At 34.5% G+C, this 26761-nt stretch overlaps 1 protein-coding gene across 6 annotated transcripts in view; it reads right to left on the reverse strand.

The window, feature by feature from the left end:
* Positions 1-26761, reverse strand: part of CFAP54 (cilia and flagella associated protein 54) — a 107288-nt gene that overhangs the window by 29937 nt on the left and 50590 nt on the right. For 5 of the 6 annotated variants that reach the window (XM_032107255.1, XM_032107257.1, XM_032107254.1 and 2 more), the window contains 20 exons: positions 25871-26010; positions 24014-24232; positions 23459-23595; positions 21580-21755; positions 20698-20925; positions 20265-20488; positions 20031-20166; positions 18341-18455; positions 17635-17787; positions 16927-17124; positions 15953-16040; positions 15312-15518; positions 13651-13717; positions 11781-11963; positions 9225-9311; positions 8103-8225; positions 6826-6879; positions 5263-5476; positions 4827-4921; positions 3128-3297 (listed from right to left, as the gene is read on the reverse strand). In XM_032107255.1, the coding sequence (XP_031963146.1) occupies positions 3128-3297; positions 4827-4921; positions 5263-5476; positions 6826-6879; positions 8103-8225; positions 9225-9311; positions 11781-11963; positions 13651-13717; positions 15312-15518; positions 15953-16040; positions 16927-17124; positions 17635-17787; positions 18341-18455; positions 20031-20166; positions 20265-20488; positions 20698-20925; positions 21580-21755; positions 23459-23595; positions 24014-24232; positions 25871-26010 (3014 nt within the window). The remainder of the gene's footprint in view (positions 1-3127; positions 3298-4826; positions 4922-5262; positions 5477-6825; positions 6880-8102; positions 8226-9224; positions 9312-11780; positions 11964-13650; positions 13718-15311; positions 15519-15952; positions 16041-16926; positions 17125-17634; positions 17788-18340; positions 18456-20030; positions 20167-20264; positions 20489-20697; positions 20926-21579; positions 21756-23458; positions 23596-24013; positions 24233-25870; positions 26011-26761) is intronic. The other variant, XM_032107258.1, reaches the window with a different exon arrangement.

Here is a 26761-nt window from a genome sequence, read left to right on the forward strand (position 1 = left end):
ACAATTCAATTCTCATGAATCTCATTCATCATCCCTTTACCTCAAATTTATTCAACAAAATGAAAACAGAATAAATCAATGTTGAATTTGATGGCAAGTTTCTCTCTAGCAACAGAAAACATGAAACAGAACTTGCTTATAAAAGCAAATAGAAAATAAGGATAAGGCAATGATGTACCCCAACTGCTTCTCTTTTTTTGAGAGTTCTCCCCTGAAACCAGGTATCAAAGTTAAAATTACAGGAAAATCGGACTTTTCTTAAAACATCACTTGAGATGCTATGGTTCACATATCTCAAATACATTGGAGAAGGTACAGCACCCAAGAGTATATACAGGCTATTAACAAATATTAACCTAATTTCCTCAGCACCACTGCCTCCAGTTAACTCCTCTTGTCAACATTTAGCAATATTGAAAATGAGGTTATTTTTACCTACATGCTTACATATAAATTTCTAAAGCAAAATATAGACCACAAACTCAAAGATTCATATACGTCTTGTTTTAAGTCACAATTTATTCACATAAGTAGACAAGCACATATTTGCGTAATTAGAAAGCTCACATTTAGAGGACAGACACCATGTAAGTACTCTCCTTGAGATCAGTGGGATTAGTCCTATACATAAGCTTATTCTGAAGCATATATATTTTGCAAGACAGAAGCCTGTAATGCAGAAGCTTCCCTTGATGAAATTTTTGTGACCCTCTTCTGCTGTCAACAAGAGTGATGTGTCTATATACTTCCCTTGACAAAATACACATCCTTTTATCAGCTGAATCAGAAAGTGACAAGATGATCAAAATAGGAAAGTACAGATGACTATAACAATTTCACCACTAGGTCATCTTGCCAAAGGAAAAAAAAAAGATGAATTTCTGTAATATCATGCAAAGTTTGATTTCTAGACTGGCAGGCAGGAAACATTCAGCTGTCTGAAGAAATGTTTCATTTGTATCTGAGGCAGACATATCAGCAGTTTCCATGGCAGTGCAATAAAACTGCAAACTAGGTTAAAAAACCCCAAACCCTTACTTTGTTTTTTGATGGCTTTTTTCCTGATACTGACCACTATCAGTATATAAGACCCACTAAATAAACACTCCTAAAAAATTTGAGAGTCACATAAAACGATCCATAAAATGCTTGACATCCACTGAAATCCTTGATATCCTAGAAAAAGTTTCTTCAATCTGAGACAAGTTATAATCCAAGAGAGAAACTAGTCTCTAGGATATAAAGTGCATGGCAAAATGAAGGGTCCTGCATTGAAATGTCTTAAATATACTGTAATCAGTTTAGCAGGGTGAGAAAGTTTGGGACAGAACTCTACTAATGCAGGTTTTACCAAGCCTAGTATCAAGCTAAGATTGCACACACGATATTTCATAAGTGTGCATACTGCTCCTTGGTTACTAGTATAGTGACTTTATAAAATTCAGGACAATAAAGTATGATGAGGTGACTGTCATTGACTGGTTGATTACTCCTTGACAATTTATAGTAAATTAATCTAAATCAAAAGGCACTGAAATAGATTTATATTTCATGATTAGAAATGTCTGCAAATAACCTACAAGTTCTTACTTCACATCTTCACTAATGACATTACTGCTAAATTATTACAGTCCTAATATCTGAATTTTTGGGAAACTGCTATTTTTTAAAATAGCATAAACAAAACCTGGGTGAAAGACTATGATGCAGACTGTTACTGTTTTCAGTTCAGTAGTCTATACAGCACTGTAAAGCTCCTGTCCTTGTTAATTTTACTTTTTTTTTATTGCTGTACCATAACAATGCAAAAGAAATTGTGCTATTTTAAAGGTTTTGATTTGGAGGGGTTTTTATTCATCTAAGAGAGCTGAGAGAAGGAAGATGGGTTTTTTTATGATAGAATAAACCATTTTTTGTTAATTCCATAAAAAATCCCATTGAGACTGATTTATCTATTAGCCTGATGAACCACCCACCACTTCATCAGCAATCTTCACCACTATTCCAACAATAAAGAAATGGTTAATTTTTTCTTTTTTTGATGCTTACTGTGATATAAGATTTATTGTAGCAATTCTGGTGTGTTTAGTTAGATTAGACCTAACAAACATTACAAATACTGATTACATTGTACCAAATCTCAATCTAGTCTGGCAAGTGGTGGTGCTACACCTGTGTATGCTGCATCTGTAGTTGGCAATTTGTACGCTCAAAGATTTTGCCCTCTAATAAAATATTAGATAGAAAGAGCTTCACACTGATAAAATGAAGTATTGTTAAACTATCATCCTTCTTACACAAATTAATGTAAAATTACAGGTATGCTAAACAGAAGAATCATCCTAGCTAAAAGACCAAAACAATGCTTGGAATTTAACATCTACAAAGAGTTAATAAATTTCTGTATGTCCAATATATTCCAAGAATATTAAAATTGTAAGTTCATTAAATTCTCCAGGAGAAATCAGAATCTCAAGAAAAATACCACGGAATTTGTGCATTTTAATTTGGAGAAAATATTAGGCAGATATATACAGATTTATAGAGATAATACAACAGTATTTCAGACACTATTGCTAACAATATAATTAATGCTGCCAAAATCTATTCTAATATGCTAATGTTTACTTCAGTGCATTTTAATCACTGCAATTTCAAAGATAAAATTTTGACATTTTAATCTGAAACCAATAAGTTCATCAAGAGGAAATGTTCTTTTAGGACAGTAACACAGGGCATTCTAGAACAAAGTAGAATTCCGTAGTTCAGAGATAACATTAGTGCTCTGTTGTACACTTTAAAATTATAAGAAAACACATGATCTAACATATCCAGACTTTACCAAAAACCATGAAGATTGCAACTTTTTCTTTGCTTTTATACAACACTTTGTCATAAGAACACCCCACAGAGAAATCATGGGCCAATAACTGATCATCTTTTAAAAAGCAAAATAAAGCAATAATTAAAATATTAAATGACTATGTATCTTACATTTCTAAATACACTAATAGGGTTTTTACAGATGACTACTAAGATTTACAATAAAGTAGTAATAAAGAGTTTTTTTTTTTAATGATTGGTGGTCAAGGCTGTGCAAGATAAGGTTGTTTATAGTATTATTTACCTGAGAGCTGCTTGATGCCTTTGCTGAGAAATAGAAGCAAGCTCAAGTTTTGCCTCAATAAGAGCCTCTAAATCTTCCACAGAATACCAAGATATGTCCCCATCATATTTTTCCTGTATGTCCTGTACAAGATAGCTAAGACTTTCTTCAGCTTCTGTCAATAAAATCCCCTAGAGAAGAACACAGGGTTGTATGATTTCAAAAAATAAAGAAATAAACATTTTCTTTAGAAGTATTTTTTTCTGTTATAAACTGCTATCACCACATCTTAAAATAAATCAACTTAAATGCAATATGCCTCTTCTATAAATGGGGGGGGTGTGCGTATGTGTATGTAATTTTGCTTTTCTCAGGTTTACAGAATTGTGTTGAAAGCAGCAACAACTGTACCTATACTATTGCCATGTATGCTTAACAACATATTTTAAGGCTTAGCAATGTTACTCACTAAGTTCCCATTCTTTTTCTAATAGCTGTACTTGACAATTTTATACCATACTTCTAGCTATGCTTAATAATTTTAAACAATAAATACAATATTAAAAACAACATTAAAGATGTTGAAAGAAGTATTACAATCTTTATCAGCTATACTTTGACATTCTTGTGTACAGTATGTATCCTGAAAGTTCAGCTATAATTTACAGTCTTTCTGATCAACAAAGCTGTAAGAAACTGTGAAAAACGCATCTAAAAAGAAGTTAATTTTAAATTAAATCTCACTTGTGGAGCTTTCAGCAGAATTAAATATTAACTTAAAGGTTTGTATCACCCAATACATTATTTTGATCAAAATTCAGAGCTCCACTTTAAAAAAAACACAACCCCCCCCCCCAAAAAAAACCAAAAAAACCTCCAAAAGAATAGAGTAGTTAAAAAAAAATCAAAAGAGTAAGAAATATATTATCCCTCTTAAATGAGCTCTATTCAATTTAAATGAACATTTCTATTTTAGTTATTTTCAAGATGCTATTTTCAAGTTATACTAAAACTTTGAAGTTTCTGGTGTATGACCTATACCAATTGCCATACAAAATCATCCTTCATTCTCCAGATGTACTTTTTGCATTACTTTCCTTGTAACAATGGCCAGAAGTAGATACTTCCAAAGTGGAAGACCTCTCTGAATGAAGAATAGGTCAGCCCTTAATTCTGGTCTTTTTGTGATGTGAAACTGCCAAGCGTAAGGTTTACAACTAAACAAAACATAATCCTACCAAACAAACCCCCTTCAAACAAAGAAGCTAATAACCTGTGGCATGTTTTCTTCAAAATAAAGTACCAGAAAGAGCAACATGAAAAATTTGAGATATTTCACATAAGAGAATGGTAGAGAATGTTTTTCATTTGTATAGCATACTGCCCCCTCAAAGAGTATTCTACAGGTGATACCCTCTGAAAGGAGATTATTTTATCTTGAAATCCCATTCAGTCTGTACCCTTTATGCTGAAATAGTCATACTGAGGTCTGATTGTGGAAATATTTCCCATCATTTGAAAAATGATACACCAAAAATGAAAAATGATTGCACCAAATAGTCAACACTTAATGTCCAGCTAGTAAGATTAGAAACAAAAGTTTCAAGTCTCCTTTCTCATACCATCCTCTCATCATAATTTCTGTTACATTGAAGGCATTAGAAATGTTTTTGATCAATCTGCAGTTTCTTAATCCTTTTCCCCTAAAAATCAAAATTACCTTCAGCATGGCCATATTTAATTCATCTTTACAGTCAACAAGATGCACTATTGTGTCTCTTTGTTCCTGTTGTCTTGAATTCTGATCAGCATCAACTGTCAAATACATTGCGGATAAAATTTCAGATAACAAATGCAGAACCCAAGCATTCTCAGTAATTTTAAAAACACAGCCCTTTTCTCTCTACTTACAACTGGCACATTCAACATCAAAATAAGTAATAATGGAACTAAGTAATAATAATAATAATAGTAATAATAATAATAAAAGAACCTTAAAAAATCTTAATGCTCATTTCAATAATGACTGAAGTTATTCAGCAACGTTTAAAGTGAGTATTGTTCAGAATATGACATATTAATTCATATGCAGCTAAAAGTAGAAAAACCATGCTTGAAACAATAAAAATAAACTTTTCCACTATCCTTATAATTACCTTTTACATTTGATGCTGCAGCTTTGTTTGGCTCTGGCAAGCTGTTGTCAACAGAATATACTTTTTTTTCAACTTTTTCAGGTATATTATTTATTGTGGCAGAAAGACAAATTATGAGATGCATTTTGGCTAAGGTTAATTTATTCATAATTCGTTGGTTGCACAGTGGCACCACTGTTAAAGACAGACTCCAATTAAATGTATCTTCCAGTACCTACAAGAAAGTTAACAATTGGGACTATTTGAAATTACACATTTTACATTTTTCTTGTTCAAGACATATTCTGATGCTATTAATAATGACACATATCAATAATTAGCATGAATAATATTAGTAATACTCTCAGTTATTATGAATGAGTTGCTCTTTTTCCTTCCAAACTTCACCCCTTAGCAGCATTTGCTACAGCCTCAGAGATCCGTTTTCCAGCAGAAGGTGCATCTATGAAGTTATAGCTATTATCACTGCAAGTTCTATTTTTCTGCATTGTAGGTAAATCTGTAGTTCAAAAAACTCAACTCAAAGAAAAGTCTGTTGTTAGGAAAGGAAAAAATTCTTGTATCAGACAATTCTAGCATATTTCATAGAATCTTTTTGTTATTCATTATAGCATCATTGTTTTATCATGAGTTTAATATTCATGAGTTTAATATTCTCACTTTAGATTAATAAATTTAGAAGTTGAAAGTCCACACAGATTGGCAAGATCATGAGACCAGTAACAGTGCCACATATACTGTGAAGTGTTCAAATCAAAAGCTCAAGATAATGCACAACTTCAAAATAAATCAGGAGCTAGTGAGATCAAAAGCTGTCAAGATACACTTCTCATTTCTGTCCTGTAATATCAACTGTTGTAGGAGACACACAAGCTTGCTATAAACAAAACAGAGAAAAGTGGAGGGGAAAAGGCGGGGGGTTTAATTTCTGAATTTGTTTTAATGTTTTAACTGTCTCACATTCTGCTAGTATTTACCCCTACTAGCTCAATGGATCTGTGAGAAGGTTAATAAAAGGAAATTATTAAAACTGAAAAACACAGAAGTTATTGATGAATAGGACATTTTAAATAAAATGAGAAAATGACGTTTAGACACTGGTTTATAGAGTCACCATTTTAACTTTTTTTTCCCCAGGAATTGACTTCAACCCCCATCTGAATTAGGACAAATCTATGAAGACAACTCTGACTGATAGAAATTATAACATTAAAAGACTGACACTCTCAATATTTTAGCAGGATAAACACCCGACCTTCCATATCACAACAAAGCCTGAATAATTCCACTAGTGTGTTTTGCAGAGAAAAGCCACAAATTTTTACATATTAGATCTCCCATCTGAAAATCAGTGAAAGTGGTAGTTGCCCTTCCCTTGAGAGGTCAGTCATAAAATTTAAAATTCTGGAAACAGTAATCCATTGAGAAGAATATGTTTTCTATTTATTGAATTTTTTAATAATAACAAGGATATTTTCTGAACTGGAGAATTCCTACCTTTAGGCAGATAAATAAATATTTATGTATAGCATAAAACATTTAACTCTTTCAGATTTTTTTTACCTGCAAATTTGTAACAGTCATGAGAGATTTTGAGGAATCAAATTTCTGTAAGGCCTGTAAAATGGACAAAACCAAAAAAAAGTAATGTGTTACAACATGAGTATAAAATCAATGAGTTAACAGAGGTGAGAGGAGGGAAATTTCCCTTCAAATCAGCTCATTAAACTCAATTTTCTCTGCTTCACTGTCTGCAACACAGGGTAAAGAAAGCAAACATAAAGTTTGTCCAATGCTTGATGATTTTGGTGAAGAAATTTTTCCTACAGTTCAAGCTGAATTTCACCTGGTGTTCTGTCCAGATGTCTAGTGCTGACACACATACTTTGTCATGTCGCCCACCCAAAAGCACCACTCAGGTAAGGGAGACCTCGATTACATTCATTGGGGATTAAATCATCAGATTATTTTCATACGTGCTTGGAAAACAAGGAAAGGGTGGTTATGGGAGAGGCTTACCCAAAAACCTGATCTGCCTGCACCGGCACTTATCTGTGCTCACAGATAAGACAAAAGTCCAGGTCAGTTGTTAACAGCTTCCAACCCTTGTAGCACATTAGTGACCAGATACAGGGAAAATCAAACTGACCTTGGGTGATGTGACTGTCAAGGCTCTGTGGGCAGCAATATCTCTTCTTGCCCAGCATCTCCTGAGGGTGTCCCCACCCTCCCCAGGGCCCAGGACCTCATGTCAGCCCCAAGGGGCTATCAACCCCTGCCCCAGCAATGTCACAACAGGGACAGTCTCCAGCCGCCTGCAGCCCTGCCCTAGCCCAGACCCCCCAAGCTGTGCCCAGCCAGACCCCGTGGCCCTTTGCTGTCACCCTGGGCTGTGGGTGAGCCCGGTTCCCCTTCCCATGCCTGACCTTGATCCCCACACAGCCTCAGCCTGTCTCTGGCCCCAGAGAGGAGCCACAGGCCAGGGCTGCTCCAGCTGCCCCTCAGCTGTCCTGCTCCTGGCTAGGGCAGTGGGAACTTGGCCAATAACAGGGCAAGAACTTTGTCCATACTTTTCATGCCTGAATATGAAATCAACATTGTTTTTTCTGCAGTATTATCTGCAGTACCCATTGTATAAAACACACATTTCAAACTGATTTGTGTTCCTTTTGTTTAGCGAAAGATTTTAACGTCATTCAAAACCTACTATTTAATCCACCTATGGAAAGAAATGTAGGACTTTCTTAAGAACATGTAATAACTTGTATATATGGAGTATGTGCAGTTTCATGAAGAAAACGGATTGTTATAGTTCCATGTTATACTTTTCTGGTGTTTACCTGCATTTGCTCAATATATCTGTATCCTGCTGGTATTTTCCATGGAATTCTCTCTCCCCAAATAAGCAAAGACAGTTCATGAAAGGCCTCCGTAAAAAATCCTATATCTGTAAGTACTTTAATCTATGAAAAAATAACAGAGCCTTTGATTTAAATGGTTTTCAGTTATTCTTTTTGCTCAAAATAGAATGTATTTAAAGGTAATTCTCAGATTTGGCTACCAGAATTGTACATTGATGGAGAATGATCTTCAATGGAAAGAAATCTTTTACATATTATAGTGAATAATTTCAAAGATGGGTCTTTCTCTTTTGAAAACAAATTCTTTAAAAACTTACTCCTGACAAAGGGAAAGAACTTACTTCATCTGATAAGAGTTTTGACTGTTTGTCCAAGATCAGCCCCTTATCAAAATCTGTTTCATGGATTTTACTCATCTTAGTCTCATAGTACTCAACTACTTTATCTAACCCATATCAGCATTTCATGAAAATATCTAAAACCAGTACCACTTTGACTCTTAATACCAGTTAGATTCCTTAAAAAAACCCCAAAACTCACAAATTATTAAAAAAAACCAAACAAACAACCAACACAAAAAACCAAAAAGACTTACAAGTGAACATTAGAGAAAAGACAAAAATCTGTTCCTAGACTTCACAGAACTTTGTTCTACCATGGCAGTAATAACAAATCCAGAAGGGAACATTTGAGGAAAAAATATTATTCATGTTTTGCACTTAAGAAAACATTTAAAAGAAAAGTAGAACAAGATAAAAAATACCTAGTGAAAAGTTTTCACTGAAGAAGGAAAACCTCCTCTTTGTTAAAGAGAGTAGAAATAATTTATAGAAGCACTCAACAGCCTATGTAGGAAATTAACAGTAAAACGATGTCAATAATTCTGCATGCTACTAAAATTGAGAATATAAATAATAATTGCAATTAGAAAGTACCCCTACAATGTGTTTTGATAAGAAACACTAAGCAACAGCTGACCTTAAATGCATTACTTTTCATAGTAGCAATATATGAATATTAAATTGACTACATTTAACAAAGAATTGAAAAACTTACTTGAAATACGACATGTTGTGAGAAAGAGAAAGTTTATTTGATTACCTTGAAGATTCTTCCTTCAATACATCTAGCTGGGTCCTTACAAATCTCAGACACAATATATTGGTATAATGTGAACAGAGGTAAAATCTGTAGCAAAATAGTAGGTCATATAAACATCATACAGGGCACAATTATGGAAATACACATTGCAATTACATATCACAAGTATATAGATAATATAAGATTACTGCTTTGACCATCACACACGATCACTACTATGCTCTCTGAAAGATAAATGTTCTAAAAAGTTCTTCAGCTGGCTAAAGCTAACCCCTGATACTACCTTATATGTGATTCACAATGTAGGAAGTGAAGTTTGTCCAAATTATTCTCTACGATCAAGGTGGGGTTTTTGCTACATCATTAGTGAGTAAACCTAATGGAAATAGGTTGATACAAGGAATTTCTAAAACTGTCTGCATTTTGATGCCACAATTTTTTTTCAAAATAACTAACAGAAGAATAGAATTCTATAAGCTTTTTGAAATAAACAGAATGAAGTCCTGCAATTGTCTAAGTGAAATTATACCAATTGTAAAATAAAGTGGATGGTGATGAGACCTAGTGACAAATTTATTTACATTCATTTTAAATTGAAAATTTTTGTCGGGACAACTAACAAAAAAACCATTTTAAAACTGAGCTCTGTTAAAGTATGGCACTGTATATCCTCCCAGTATCTGAAGGGGGCCTACAGGTAAGCTGGAGAGGGACTCTTCATCAGGAACTGTAGTGATAGGACAAGGAATAATAGGTACAAATTGAAAGATGGGAAATTTAAGTTAGATATTAGGAAGAAGTTCTTTACAGTGAGCATGGTGAGGTACTGAAGCAGGTTACCCAGTAACTTGTGGATGCCCCAACAATGCAAGTGTTCAAGGACAAGTTGCATGGGGTGTTGAGCAACCTGGTCTAGTGGGAGGTGTCCCTGCATGGGCATGGGAGGTTGGGATTAGTTGTTGGATTAGTTGATCTTTAAATGTCCCTTCCAACCCTAAACATTCTGTGATTCTGTGATCTATTGTTATACAATATTTCAGAAAAAGCAGATTCTTTCCTAACAGATTTATGGGTTTATTGAAAATGAAAGAACTTTCAAAATTTAATTACTGTTCAGCTTTTACATTTTTCTTCACTTTAAAATGTCCCCAAGCTTAGAAAATGCTAACAGCATTGTTCGATTTTTGTCAAATTCACTTTAAGTTTTCATAATGTAGCTTAATACTTCTGAATTTGGATTACAAATGCTTGAGGCAAATGTTTTAATTGTACCCATACAGTTTCCTACTTATATTTGAAGTAGTTCAACAAAATTAGTCTTTGAAGTTTTATTTTTAATAAAACTTGAATCTTGATGTATTTTAAGTGTCATATCAACTTAGCACCCACCATCCAAAACATTCCCACGCAATAAGCATTCAGGGGAAATGAAGCTCTCATCCTGCTAAAACTGCAATTGCTTTGACCATGATCCATGACCTGGATCTATATTCTGCCAGCAAAAGTGCAGAAAGAATCAAAAAATGTGCACAGCCACATCAAGCAAGCAATCAAATTAAGTGCCCCTGCCTCCAGGTAATTGTCTGCTCCTTGATTTCACTGGATCTCCCAAAGCAAGGACAGTTAGACAAAGCTAAATAACAAAGTGAACTCCAGTAAAGCAGGACAGGAAGAAATAACAATGGGAGTCAGCCTGAAGTTCCAAAAGAAATCAATCCAACAAATGGCTTGCTGACAAAAAAAGTTGTAACATCTTTCTGCCTCCGCAGGTCTAACTCCTAGCTCTACCTCCTAATCTTTTCTTACTCCCCTGCTGCCAGCCATGCAATTTTTTTCCCCTCCCTGGCACTGTCTCTGCCACTTGCAGGACCTTGCCATAAATGGACTCAATTCATTAAAGCAAGAAGAAACTATCTACTTTTTCAGATGGAGAGTTTTCTGACATGCTTAGAGTTGATTGACAGAGGTATACAATAATCACCTGACAGGAAATTCTGTTAGTGCATACAGGACCAAACTAGAAAAGATAGAGCATTGCACCTTTTTCAGTACTAGTAATCAATTTACTCTGCTCATTCTAATGTACAGCCCTGCAACTTTGAAGGAAGCTGGACTAAAACGGAAACGGTCAGACATTAAATGGAGGAAATAGGAATATAACCAACATAAGAGGGAAGTTGTAAATATACTTCATACAGAGAACATGATAAGGAGAAAGGCAGAAGGGACTTTTAATTACTGAAAGTAAGTGTTGAAAGCATTCTGGACATTCAAAGTAATTTTCAGTACAATGTATTTTAAATAGCATATAATAGAAAATTTCCTCTAAAACGCCTAAGCTAAATGAACCATATGTTGTCATCTTCTAGAACAAACAACTTTCCTGTATTTTCTAAAATTTTTACACAGCAAGCTATAGCTTGTTTGCAGTGCCACAGAACCTAGCCATAGGGGTATTTTGTTAGAGGTTCTGAGGTATCTCATAAGTACACCCACACAGAAAACTAAGCCCAGGTGTCTTAAAAATCATTTCCAGAGCATAAAAATAATACTTACTATTAAATTTTGTTTTGCACAATGTAGTTCAAACATAATGAAATTCAGACTTGCAACTACAGTAGAGATATCAGCTCTGTAGCGATCAGAGAACAAATCAATACCAGGAATAAGAATATTTGTTTCATACTGTACAAAGTCATAGTCAGTTGTTGGATGTGGAAGAGAAGCTCTAAACAGGGTCTGAAAGTAATAACAATGAATTATTTGTGAAAAGATGTTCAAGTATTAGTGAGACAGTATAAACTCCAACTCATAAATTACATCATAAATGAAACTCCATCAATGCCTTAAATATTCAGCTGTTTCCAGCCAAAATATTGAATAACATTTTTAGAGAAAATGTTTTACACATGAAATTGATGGAGGAAAAAAAAACAAGCTGTAAATAGTCTAAGGACAGTATCTCTCAGATCGTTTCTGGGAGATTTGCTGACTTTAAAGCCAGTTAAAAGTTGTTTTCACTCTAGTTTCACCTTTAACTAGCTCAGGTAGCACAGCTTAAATCATATAACTAAAAACTAATATGAAATTTAAGGAAATCATTTAAATGTTCTCTCTTAAAAAAGGAAGAATGCTAACATTTTATCTGATGTTGGATATTCCTTCCCAATTGTGTTTATCTTGCTGTAATTAGCAATGATATCCTAGAGAAATTTGCATTTACACTCAGATCTGAGATATTAACAAGCCTAAAGCCTATACCAGAGGTGGAATTTAAACAAGGTTATAAAAGGTTTTCAATTCAAGGAACAAATTACAGGCTTGAACTTCTTGCAGTACAGTGACAGTAATTGATTATATTTTTCAAGACAATCACCCTGCAAGCTGCTTCTATCCCAGTTAATATCAGACCCACTTCAGTCAAGTCACAATTTTTTCTACCATTATATAACAACATGCTTACTACCATTTCTGTCGAAAGGTGGCATCACCACTGTTCAGCTTTGTCATTGTTCAGCAATTACAGTGCTAGAAGCAAGTTAAAATTCTCCTTTACCTTAGTTTCTTCAAGTTGATCTCCCTTTGGTGAACTTAACAAGTTTTTCAGTGTGGCCTAGGACAGGTCTCACAGTCACAATCGTAACACAGGACACTAGACATTGTCATTGCTCTGTTTTGGAAGACGCCAGATAATTTCCTGAAGCAGCACTGGGATGAGTAATCACTGATCCCAGTAGAGTATAATTGGCAGAATACTTGTAGTTCTTTTTCCTGTATCACTTTTGCTACTGGCATCTTAACTTCCATTTAAAAGTAAACTGATTTTTTTTTTCTCTATAGGTCTTTTTTTCTGAAAGTTTGCAAACTTAATTTTAATGATCTTATTTTCTTTGTAAGTGAAACTGGATCATTTTTAATATCCTCTATTTTTAGAGCAAACTTCTTACAGAGCTGAGATTTTAGTACTACAAACTAATATTTTTCAGTGCTAAAAAAGATTCAAATTTTTTTTTTCTAAAGAGTCTGTGCTCTTGGTTGAAAATTTAAGACAATCCATGAAGACTCTACAGATCTAAGAGAGAGCACACTGCTGTTGTTGATGCCATCCAGCTCTTCCTGAGCAGAATACTTCAAGAGAAGAAAAATATATTTGACTGTCACATTTTTTAGTCATCTTCACTTTCCAGTATTTTTTCTCTGAGACACTCGAGCCTCCTATTGAAGTGATAATTTTTAGGCTATAATACAGCAATAATGTTAAAAAACAAAGAATAAAAACATTGTATCTAATATGCATAAATTGTCAACTACCTCTGATCTCCATTTTTCTTTCACAACCAAAATGAAAAGAGAATTATTTTAACAGAGAGTCATTTTAGAAGAAATTTGTTAACTTCATGAATTTGAACTGAAATTGCATTGTTACCTTAAAAAGTATAGCAGAAAAATAGCAGTACTTTGTTCTTAATCTCATCTGTGATGTTGTTATATACCTAAAGCACAACAAATAATAAGAAATATTAATGTACCTATCAATATAAATTATTGAAATCCTTGGGCTTTTACTCTAATGTAATAATAATACTAACACAACTGAGATGTTTTCCCTGCTGGAAAACAACTGCCTGTTCTTTAAAAAGGTGCTCAGCCATGCCCTGCAAAGAAGCATTTGACCGAAGACATAGCTAGACAATGGGAGCTGTCCAGTTATCCTCAAACTTAAAGGAGAGACACAGGCAATCTAAGTGCAAAATCCATCTCATAAAAAACTAAAAAGATAAAGCAGATTAAGCAATTCACATCTTGAAGTGCATTTCACTCCATAAAGGAAGCCTAAGAAAACTACCACATGGACTTTCACATGGCAGGTGTCTAGCTAAATTTAATGACTCCCACACAGTACCTCCTCAGAGCCTTAAACCATCCTGGTAGCAGGGTAGTCCTATGATCAACAATACTAGAAATCTTTAATTCAATATTAGAATCCTTTCATCTGCATTTTATAGCCTGTGACCAAGTTGCTGTAGAAAGAGCAGCTCAAGAGAAAGATGTTTAACAGTCCGAGTCAAGTCTAAACACAAAACAACCACCTGAGGGAGAAGCCTGGAGGACAGCTCCCTCCAAATCCCGACAAGATTTGGAATGGACATATCAACAGCAAAGGGATAGTATCCAGTGCAGCAAATAGGTGCCACAAACACCTGTAAAAGGAGCTAGGGATTTGGTCTCATCTAACCAGACCAGAAACTGAACCACAGGTCAGAATTAGAAGAGCTGTCATTTATAATCAAGTTAAACTCACTCCTTTTCCGTTTGGGTGCTAATTCTAAGTGTGGCAATGCCACTTCATCCTGAAACACCCATGCTAACACTGAAATACCAGCTGCTAACGAAGCTACCTTGGCTTATAGATATTTTACAGTGCCATCAATATGAGCTGCTTCACAGGTAAGGCAATTTACTTGGATGAAGCTCTGCCCTTTCATGGTTATAGTGTTTCTAAAGTCATTTAATGCTGTCTGGGATATTTCTGGATTTATATTTTGTACAATACATTGAGGAACAGCTCAGAATTACACTCATAGTGTTTTACCAGCAGTCAAGGAGTACTGGATGGAAATATTTATTGATGGTAGACTTTCGTACAGTAATTCAAATTTTATTTAGTTCTAATTCACCAGAAAACTAGTACTTTAGTTATTTATTTAGGCAGTAAATCTGACCTCAAGATACATTAATATTTAATATGTGCAATGACTCTGGAGATGTGATATTTTGGTTGATAATCAATATGACTGTAAAAACCTTGTTCTTATGACTTTTTATCATTTTGTTATCTTTTAGTGATCCCTCCATATAAGGTACAGCTGCATTTATGATCAAAGATGAGCACTCAAGAAAAGGGGAAAAAACAATATTCTCCAAAGGAACAAATTTCTCCCTGAAAAGAAAAATTCCTCTGCTTTTGATGAGTCCTTTTTATAACAACTCATTATTGGTTTTTAATTAATTTGAAGTTGCCTCATGTCTTGGATGAACAATTTGTTTAAAATATGGTAGAAATACACATATAGATAAGATACTTACTGAGCTATCTTAGCCACTAAGACTGCTGCATGTAAACATCCCCAAGCTCCAGCCTGAGAAAGAAGTTTCTGACTCATATCAGTTGATCTTCCAACTGCAAAGCAGTCTGTAGCATCTTTTGGAAAACCTAACTCTTGCCAGGTGTGAAGAGCATCAGTAATGTTGAGTGTTTCATCAAGGGCTTGACACCAATATTTAAAAGCATCTCTGTAACATAAAAAATACCATCATATTGCTGACATTTTCCAAAGTGGAAGATAAGCCCCACTTCATTTTTCCTTTATTGCCTGAGATATAACTAATTCTGATTGGGTCAAAAACTGAAATACAATTTCTACAACACAAAAAAAAAAGATACCGTTCCTGGTCAAGAGATTTACTGGGACTCAAATCATCAAGCAATAGACAATAGTTCTTAAAAACACAGATATGCATAATTAATTTGCTTAATGGCAATTAGGTAGCTAAGAAAAATAAACAGTGTCTAGGAAAAAGCCTTTTCAAAATATAGCTAATAGTGGGTTAGATGAAAGAAGTTATATGGACTAGAGGACAGCACAAGAACTTACAAGTTGTGGGGTACAGGACTACCAATCAGAAAAAATGAAACAGTGATCTTTTTAAATTCAGTAACTATGTACCTTTTGCTTCCAGCATAAAAGTGAAGATTTCCAAGTTCATGTAGAGCCTGTACCTTGAGATCTCTCTGGTTATTCATTTCAAGGATTCCTGTTATTTATTTTTAATCAATTAAAAAACACATTGTCATATCATTAAACCAGTTACTGAGCTGTGGAAAAATTTTGCATGAGTAGACATGAATTCACATGTCATTCAATGCATGGGTATTTTTTTTTAATTTACTGGTCTTTTATATTTTACCTTCAAATGTACCATTTCTTATTTCTACTAACCTTGAAAACAAAAATAAGATAGATATATATATATATGGACCTGTTTACTTAATATTTTGTATTTTTGTTCTTTCAAATTTCTTCCTGTCCAGAAGATAAACTGGAAAGCAGGTCATTGGCCCTGCTAAACAACTCTGCCTCCATACAGCACAGTAGCACTCTCACAGGCTCATTTTTGGAACCCTTGCTGCAAATAAAACCACTTAGAGCATCTGTTGACCTACTACATTTGACCTGTTTAGCCATACAGCAAATCACGTAGCAGTGAGGAGCTGTAACTGTATGAGTAAAGCCATACCAGAAGGTAAGATGGAAGCCAATTAACTAGGCCTCATATTCAAATACACAGAATCTGAAAAGTCTGTTTGCTAGGGAAAAAATAAGTAGTGGAATTAAAATGAATCCGCTAAACATTATATCAAATTCTGAATTAGGGATTAATCAGCATAACATCACTGAAGTAATGCTTTTTCATAAAATGAGATAGCTGTAGAGATTATGAACCAAGCAGTGGCTTGGTTAGGATCAATGCAGATTTCCTCAATCAAGAGGAAGAAGGTTGGATATTCCTGGAAACCAGCCTTCAGACAGTTACAGCTGTCTGACAGAGAAAAATAACAATGGAATAAACATGTATAAACACAGATAGGCAGAATGCTATTACTTCTTAGCTGTAAGCAGAAACTTATGAAAAAAATTACCTATTGTTTGTTCATAGGAAGAGATAATTACTGAAAGCTGTGACTTTGGCATTGGTCTACTCTCAACCATACTGGAGAAATTATATTTTTCTTGAGAAAGGTCACATGGTGCTGGGAGAAATATCACTTCACCTCCCACGTTAAATTTCAGCTTTCTGCTTGAAGAGCTGTGACTGCTGATTGCTCTTCCAGCATTTTCTAGATCAGAAAAGTGATTTATATGATCAGTTTGGAAAAGTATTGTACCATTTCTAGCATCACAAATATTTTCACACCACGTTAGTCACACAAACATACAATTCCTGTGTACCCTATTTTCATTTGTTTTCCCATCCTATAATTCTGTGTGTCTCCTAATTAAACTCACTGGACATAATTCATTGGTCAGTGTAACCAAATAATATGTGCTCTGTTAGTGAAAATAAACTTGGGAAGATCTGCCAGTCAGCCCTCTGACAGAGGTATGGCTGTAGACAGACAGGTGACACAGCAGCATGAAAAAAATTTATCATCCAACTATTAGACAAATCATAGGAGATAAAGCTTAGAGGTTGTGCTTATAGAACTTCAAATTTAACTTCGTATTCTATATTTTTGTAATTGTCAATAACTGAAATTTGAATTTAGAAAAACCTGTTCCTTTCACTCTTTACTATTTTAACTGCATATACACTTAACAAGGGAGAAACACTTCAATGAATCACTCACCTTGTGTGTGCGCAAGAAATAATGAAAGTAGTTTTCTGCTGTGTCTCAGTGCTCTGCTGTGATACTTAGATTTTTCTAGAGTTTCTCTAAAGCATCTCAGTGTATCATTCACATCAAGAGGCACACAAACTAGGGCTTTTGCTTGATTGTCATCTAAAAGGAATTAATAATTATGGAGAAAAATTTTGTAATATAGAAATAAATATTTTTAGTAAATCACCCTCTAAAACATATTTGAACATTTTCACAACTTCAAAACTGAAGTATATTAAAATTTTCCCCTTTATTTCCTGTCGCTTTATGAATTTAAGCAAATTATTAACCACTAGGAACATTAATTCTATCAATAACAGTGCTGACTCACACTTAGCTTCTGGGTATATTGCTGGATATCCAACAATAACAATGGAAAACTGGACCAAGACCACCAAGCTTCCTCATAGCCTGTAGATTATCTGGTACCTGCTTTTCGCTGCTTTCAGACATAGTCTATTTTGAAAGATCTTGACAACATTACAATCCATCCAAAATATCAAGAACAATAATTTGAAGACAAAGCTCAGTTTATATTAAAAGAAGCATTGTAGGAGAAGTGGAAGAACTATGATAAGGAGGAGAAACAGATTCTTTTTATAAAAATCCAGTATGAAACAAAGGAAAGACTCTGGGAGAAAAGAGAACACACAGTAGCGAATTGTGCTCTGACCTGTAGAATCATTATTCGTCTCAGGACTGAAAAAGTATCCAGGAAAAACGCCTTCACTGGCAGAATGGGCAACGGGCAGCCGTAATTTGTACCCTATGTAGTTTCTGCAACTCATCTAAAAAGATGGTTTTGTTTCATGATAACTGAATAATATTAAGAAAAATCAATGTTTGGTTCTTACAGTTAAACATCTATATACTCAGTTATATGACAAAATAAAAAGAGGACTAATTAAGACACCAATGGCCCATAACTAGCACTCTTGTCAGTTAGAGGTGAAACATTCACACCTAAATATTGGATATAAGTGTTTCGAAGCTACCGAACTAAGCTTATCTCTGATTTGGTATTTGCCATAATCATGAGCAACTCCTTGATGTTCTGAAATATTCCAGCCTTCTTTCCCCAGACGAACGCATGCTTGCACAGAACCTGTCACCATAACCATGCCTAAAGGGCATGTTGCCTGCGAAACACAGTGGAATGCTGTAGAGGGGGATACAAAATAGCTCTAAGCAAGTAACCACAGCAGCCTAACTCTGGCAGAGAGGAAAACTTCCAGACTTCTATGAAGGACTAATCCTCAACCGACTTTTTATTTTGCTGATGTAGTTACATCACTTCAGAAGGAGAAGGACCAACAGAACTAGTTCTACACTCTCTGAATGGCACTGATTGATGAAATGCAGCCATAAACTCCAAATTTTTTACCCGAAATCCTTATTACTATCAACTAACACTAGTCTTCAATCTGTAAGCCGTCTTTCAAAGCTATGATTACTTTTCCACAGCTCAGTTATCAGCATTATGAGATGGTTTGCCATGGTGCCCTTTTATTGACAAAGGACTGCGTTCTGAATGGGTGGGCTGGAGAGAGTCAGCAGGAAAGAGAAGACAGAGCACCTCAGCGGCCCTTCTGAGCCAAGAGTGCCTTCAGAGTCCCTGCAAGCCCTGGGCACCACTGTGCTGTCTCTAGGCCAGGCAGTGGCTCCTGAACCCCGTGTTCATGTTCATGTTCAGAACAAACCTGTTTGGTACTCCAAATCCTACTTCCCCCTCCTCTCCTTCAACTCCCCTCTTTACATTAGTAATAGAAACATCCTAAAAACATCCACAGTGAGATTGACTTCAGCAAAACTTCTTAGAAATAAATGTTACATTAAAAAAACGTTTTTAATAGCTAATTCAATGAAAAATTTCCAAGTGGCACTGTTAGTAAATATATAGAGCCATGGCTTCTAAAGAGAGGAACTTTCTCAGCTGCTTTGGGGTTTTTTGTTGGTGATCAAGTTTTTTAAAGTTTTTTACTGGCATTGTCAGTGTTTGGTTTAACTCATTATTAACTTTGTTCTTTAGGAGCAGTGTTCCAATGCAGAAACAAAGCAACACACAAATAAATGTTCTAAAGTTAAAAGAGTGGCATCAAGAAATAACATGAAATTAGATTCAGGCTTATAATATGGAATGGGTATGTTGTGCATGGAAGAAATGTCCTCTGGCTCACCTGCTGCTCTTGGAATCATGTCATACAAGCCTTTTCATGCACTTCAATAAATTATGATCATTAATTTATTATAATTGAATATTTGGGAACACTATGAGAAAGCATATTAATCTCTTCAGTGAAAGTGCTTCTCCATATTTAGTTCACATTAAGAGTCAGTGCCCCAAAAAGAAATCTGTATTTCACCTTCTGTGCAGCATCAGCCAGATGTTTTGTGAAATGAGATTCACGGCTGTCTGGGCCACTGAATTGCTGCATCCTTTCCAGCAGCTGCCTCTGAGCATACACCAGCAGCGGACTCACTTGTTCTGTGTACCGCTCACTGGAAAAAAACCAAAGTGTAGTAATTAAGCAAGATAATTGTATATTAAACTATATCATCTTAGTTTTAAAATTTTTATTAGAGTTGGTATGACTTACTGCGTAAATATGTTAAATTGTATAGCTATGTGTACCAGTGCTTCCCACTTCTTCATTTGATATAACAATTCTACTGTTTTAAGAATCAGATTACATATCCATCTCATGTCAACCATATTTACATCATCCAGGGGAGGCTGGGGATGAAGATTAGAACCACCATTCTCATCCATAATACCTCCTAAACAACTGGGAATGCAAAAGTCTCCTTCGGGATCCACAATCTACAGCGAAGAAACATCATTACAGCTGTTATTTTCAAATGTGTTTTTAGGACAATTCAATTACAAAGATTAGAAAGCACTGTAATTATCTAAAGAACTTGCTACAGAGAATAAATTGGAGATAACAGAATATAATGCAAGAAGGAGAAAACTATCTCTCTAGTGAAAATGTGATAATAAAGAGTTGTCTTAATAAAAATAATTTTTACCTTAAGAGAACTGCTTGCTTGTAGGTCAATTATCATATCAATGATCATGTCTGATGCAAAATAAAATGGCAACCAGATGGTGTTCCTAAGAAAATCCCAGGTGATGGGAAATTCATCCATATGGGAATGCGACTGGTTAGCAATCCATTGAAATTCCTGAGTATAATTCCAAAGTTCTCGACAAGCATTTTGAAGCAATGTCCAGTGGCTACCACGGTGAGCAAGAACCTGTGTACACCATTCAAAATATAATTATACCTTGGAAATGCAGAAATTAAAAGCTTCGTTCTTTTATTTCAAAACTTAGACATACATAATTTTTTGGAATTACAGTCTGGGTGTTATAGAACCTTAATTTTTACCTTTCAATAGAAGCATTAGTTTATAATTTAATTTAATTGTTGGTTTTGGTGTGAGAATAAGAAATAAAAATTAATTCACACCACCTATATGTGTGTTTTTACTTAGGTTTAGAAGGATCTATGGGAAGACTACTTAGTCGACATTTCCTTTCAATCACTGGTTCTCCTGTTTCTAGTATCACATTCACTAAGACCTGTAAGGGGAAAGGTAAGTCTGCAAGTATTTTCAGAAAAATTTAGCAAGCATGAGAAGGAAAGTTACAAAGATGAAATGAAAAATAGAACAATTACATAAATTATTGCATGTTTGATAGAAATATACATTATGAGAGGTGCTATGTCTGACATTGCATATACATTGTATTTGGGCACTTTTCAGAAGACAAGAAAACATTGCTTTTAACCAGTGAAATGTTTTTGAAGTTTCTGAAGTGTAGGATCTTTTCATGTAGAAAGTAGTAAGTATTGCAACACAATGCTTAGTAATAAATAGTTTAATAAGAAACCAACCACATCTTACCACTGCTCTTTTCAAATGCAAGAATATGCTTGTAAAATGCTTCAGTAAAAGGGTAATTGATGGAAACTGGTCCTGTTCTTCGGGGGTTTGAGAGATGGATACTTTTGTATCCTTTGTTGTTGGACTTCGAGGAGTTCGACTCCGTTTAATTCTGTTCTGAGGAGATTTATCTGTGACTGAAAACAAAAAGTTCGCTCGTTAAAATTGAGTTGAAGTTCTCAAAAAAGAGAAAAAAACCAGCCAGCTAGGATTTTCCTCTGGCAGCTAAATACTTAAATGTTAGGAAATGCCAGTGTTAAGGTTATCATGTTTGTAAGGTTATGATATTTAAAATATAAGATGCTTTTACTTAGGAATTGGGAGAAGTAGGGATGAAACCAAATTTGAGCAAAATAATAATGGGTACCAGATAGTTTTCAGCCTCAAAGCCAAAACACAATCCTCACTTAAGCTCTAGCAAGAAATCTCTTGGCAAGCTCGCAAGAATCTTTCTTAAACAGAAGCCTCTTAAAAGGAGATGTTAGGAAGAAAGGAGGATTTCTGACAAATTCTGTGGTATGTGTAGAATTGCTTCATTATTTTATTTGCTACAAATATCCCCCAATGCGAAATGCAAAGGTTCATGGTAGCGGGATAGGGTAATGTCTGAACTATAGGTTTCAGGCAGAAACTAATTCCAAGCTATACAGTGTTTGAACTCTGTGGTAATCTACACATTTTATGTAATTCTTTTAATCAGAATTGTTGTAAAGGCTAGGAGATAGTAAACAGGACTTTTATCAGGTTTCAGCCACTTTCAGTGACTTGGTTCTCAGTGACTGGTAAGCATCAAGACAAAAGTGTTTATGTAAAAGCAAGCTGTTGCAAAGAGAACCAGTGAATTCAAGTGCTAGTTTTTGTCCCACCTCCTTGGAAAAGGCAAAGAGAACAGTTGATTTAACCTAAGGAAGTTCAACATGGAAACACAGGAGAATTTTGATCTTTACAGCTGTGGCAAGAATGTGTCCCTGAAGTGCTATTGAAAAGACCAGGCCTGTGATTACTTCTTGAACTTCTGGTGCCTATGCAGAGTACTCTGTTTTGACTTGTATGCTGTCACTAACGTCTGAGGAAATCAAAGTCCTGCATTTCACAATTACCCACAGACAGGAGCCTTTTGGGTCCTGTTGAAACCTCTTAGGACTAAAAATAGCTAGAATAATAGAAGTCAAATGTGAAAGAGAAATTAAATAAAAGTGGTAGAAAATAAATTGGTCCTGAGGTAGCTTCTGACACAGGGAAACACTGGGGAGAAAGCAGTAGAGAAGGAAAATGAAATTCTACTTAAAATTTGAAAGATAATAATAAACTTCAGTCTGTAACTTTAAAAACTACTTACAGAATGACCAAGGAAAATGTTTACCTGCTAGGAAATGTCAAGGAAACTACCAACCAATTACAAACCTCATAAACTGAAAGAAATTATCAATGAATTCAGAATAATTTGGAATATTATCAATTGGATATGTCTAGGTAGTGTGTACCTGCAAACCTAAAGCTAGTGTCATTAATTTCTCTAAACTTAGAAACTTGTTGCTAAAGTATAGGATAAAGAATAATTAATTGATAATATGTAACATATTTATTAATAGATTAAACAATGTTCAGAATTATTAGATATGCTCCATCAATTACTATGACTTCTGTTATACTAGCTGTGACAAAAAAATAGAGAGGACAATTGAAATCTAGAAATGTCTTCTATTAACTTGGCGTGACTGACAGTTTTTCCAAAGGTGATGTGGAGAGCTAATGATGGAGGTCAAGACAGACAGAAATCAAGAGAAAGAAAAAGTTAAGTTCAAACTGATTTCAGTTGTGCACCAATAAAAGTTCTTACAGGACTGGTTTTTGGTTGTTTCTGTCTTTTCAAGGAGAGAAGGAGTTGGCTTTCTTAGGTTATCCTCTACAGCTTCTCTTGCCAGTACAGTGCCAGAATTGTTTAATGAGAATATCTCAGGATCCAAAACATTGTAACTGCAGAATGGGAGAAAGAGAAAAAAACACAAAACCCCCCCGCATATAATATCAAAAAGAATTTTGATATACATACACAAAATTCAGTTTCTCAGACATGAGTACTTTTCAACAGCTTTAGGAATCAGAAATAATTAATTATAGCCAAAGGTTGCAAGGAACCAAAAAATAACACAGAATAGTATATTTCAAAGCTTTCATCTCACCAATCAAGTGAGCAACCAAAACTGTGCCTGATGCCCACATGATGGAAAGCAAAACCTGTTACAAAGCAACAAGTAATTTGTATTTGAAAGCTGAATCGTTCACATGTCAAACTGTTCATATGAATATATTGCAATTCAGATCTGTCTGCATTAACAGCAATAACACAATAATCTCTGTTAGTAGCAATCACTGATAGTGCAGTAAGATGTACCTGTCCAAATGCTGTGAACCACTAATTCCAACATTATATAGCTCTTCCAGGTTCTTTTTAAATAAGTGGTAGTGTGCAACTGCCAGATAGACATTCATCTGTGACTTCCAGGGCATCTCTTCAAGACACATGTGACAAAACTGACTTCGGGTTACGTATTTACGCAGCAGCATCACTAAGGTTTGATGAGCTAATTTTTTCAACTTATCCTTGCCTTTCCTAAACCAAAACATATGAAGTAACAAAAAATTAAACTCTGTTTTCTTGAAGCTCTAGAAAAGAAGGTCCTGATAAAGATACACAGATATCCTGTTGCATATCCACAGGTTTACATGCATAAGCAGATAAGCATATGACATAGCTCTAACAAAGGCTTTTGCTTTAGTCAAGCAAAGCAATTGTGCTTTCCCTCTTTAAGTGCACCTAACACACAATAAATCCTATTTTATATCTTACCAACTTCCATAAGGTATTTGTCTTAGTACTTTTAAAAGTTTAGCTCTCTTTGAAGTTATTTGTACCTGAATCATACAAACAGATTTTTACAGCAAACACAATGTGCTTCAAACAGTCAGTCCAGGAGGGTCTACTAGTATACTATAAATCTGGATAATTCTTTTTATTGCTTTGATTTGGTCATTAACAATCTCCAATATGAAGAGAACATAGTATTTCAAATCTGGATGCCTGCCTTTAATTTCCAGCCAAAGCTTTTTTAAGTTTCTCTGACAGATGAAAAGATTCTGTATTACCTCACAAATATACAATGCTATATTCAAACCAAATCTCTTTTTTTCTTTTTTTTTTTTAATTAACTGTAAACCGATCCCTTTATTAATCTAAATTAGTTTTTCTGCCTGTTTTCCGCCTTTAAAATGTGGGCAGAATAGCATACCACATACAATTTTGATTATATTATATAGCATTACTATTATGTAAGATACAAAAGAGTAGCTGAAAAAAACCCAAGATAGGTTTAACATCCCCTTTTCTGCTGAAAGCCATGCAAATCATTTTAAGGTAGGGATTTTTCTGTAAAGGACAAATAATAACATTTTAGGATGGTTTAGGTGAATATCTAGAAGATTACATGGAAACTTTTCTATGTTATTTAAAACACTTCCAGAATCAGTTACATAATTGCTTACATGCAAATATTTAAAATTCCCTACTTGCAAATTGTTGGAAGCATAAGTGACCGAAGAACCAAGTTACAAATACTACAAATTCTTTTAGGTCAGAAGGTAATGTTATTAGCAAGTTAACCAAATATAAACAAGTATCTGCCAAAAGAGAGGTGAATGAATATCTGACGTTTTTTTAATCAAAAAGCAGTTTTCTGGAAGCTGCAGAACAGATAGTCCAAAAAGACTAGAAGAAAGACCACAAAAACCATTCTGAAACTACCTGAACATCAGGAAATAATAAATATTTCTTATTAGCTTTGTAACAGGTAAACTCCCCAATGCAGTTTGAAAAGAATTATAACACACAGATTAACAGAGCTTTTCCACCTTGACAAATCAACATGCTCAAGCTAATACAACTGAAACACAAGCTTTGATTATTAATACAAAGACTTGAAACCTTTAACAGCTATTTTCTTAAACAGAAATGCAACAGTTTTTGTTTCCTTGAGTGGAAACCAATATTATATTAAACTAAATCAGAAAAATGAAAGGACTGTGCAGAAATTAATCTCTTTAATATAAAACAAAAATTAAAACACACACTTAATTGTAAACTTGTCAATTGTAAATTGTAAAATTGTAAAATTTACAAATAAATTTGTAAAATTGTAAATTTCAGTCAAAATATTTTTTCCTGTATATGAGCCTGACAACTGTATTCATTTACCCTTGTTTTTCTGGAGAATTCATTATATCTGGATTTTTCAATAAATACTCTCTAAGAGGTCCTTTTTTAGGCAAGGCTTTTTTTTTTGGTTTCTTGGCAGGTGATGCCTTTGGTTTCTTTGAAGGTGAGGTATCCTTTCCCTGTAAAAAAATCTTGCATGAAAATCTTAAATATACTTCAAATACTTATTTATACCTACATTATCAATTACTTGAGGTATAGAGCAGTTTGGCTTATGTAGGAACAGAACATTAAAAAAAAAAAATCTGGAACTGGTTGTCAAAATAAGACTGCAAAAGAAATACAAATTCCAGAAAACTTCCCAATTTTTCTGGACAGTACATGTCAAGTGCCTGACACAAAGAAGCTAGCAAGTCCCTAAATATTTTCTTTCATATACCAGCGTTTTCATTGCAGAAATAATGACAGTCCTTTTCCTATTATTATAAATAGTAAAACTTTGCAATGCAAAAACTGAGAGAGAAAAACCCTTTTCCTAATCTATCTCAGATGCTAGCAGTACCACCTTACTAGAGGATTATAAGGGAGAAAACTCTTCCTCCAAAATAATACAAATCCATTAAGATTATTTGTATCTTCCAGTAAAAGTAAAAATTTATTTTAAATTAATCCTGAACAAAAATCCCTTATTGTGCAATTAGAATATCTGCACAAGGAGTTAACCATGAACAATTATTCATAAAAAAGTGTAATACATATTGTACACGATGTTATTTAAAAGGGAGTGAGGAAAGGCAAGTTTCTGCTGATTTTGGAATGCCTTATTCTGGTTCATCTCGAATTCTCACAATTGTTGGTCTTACAGATGAATCCCAAGCCAACTTTTCTTCCTGGTTTTAGGAGTGCAGAGGTCAGCTGAGGGCTGGAGCT

This window comes from Corvus moneduloides, chromosome 4 (assembly GCF_009650955.1).
Source record: "Corvus moneduloides isolate bCorMon1 chromosome 4, bCorMon1.pri, whole genome shotgun sequence".
In the NCBI taxonomy this organism is placed as follows: Eukaryota; Metazoa; Chordata; class Aves; order Passeriformes; family Corvidae; genus Corvus; species Corvus moneduloides.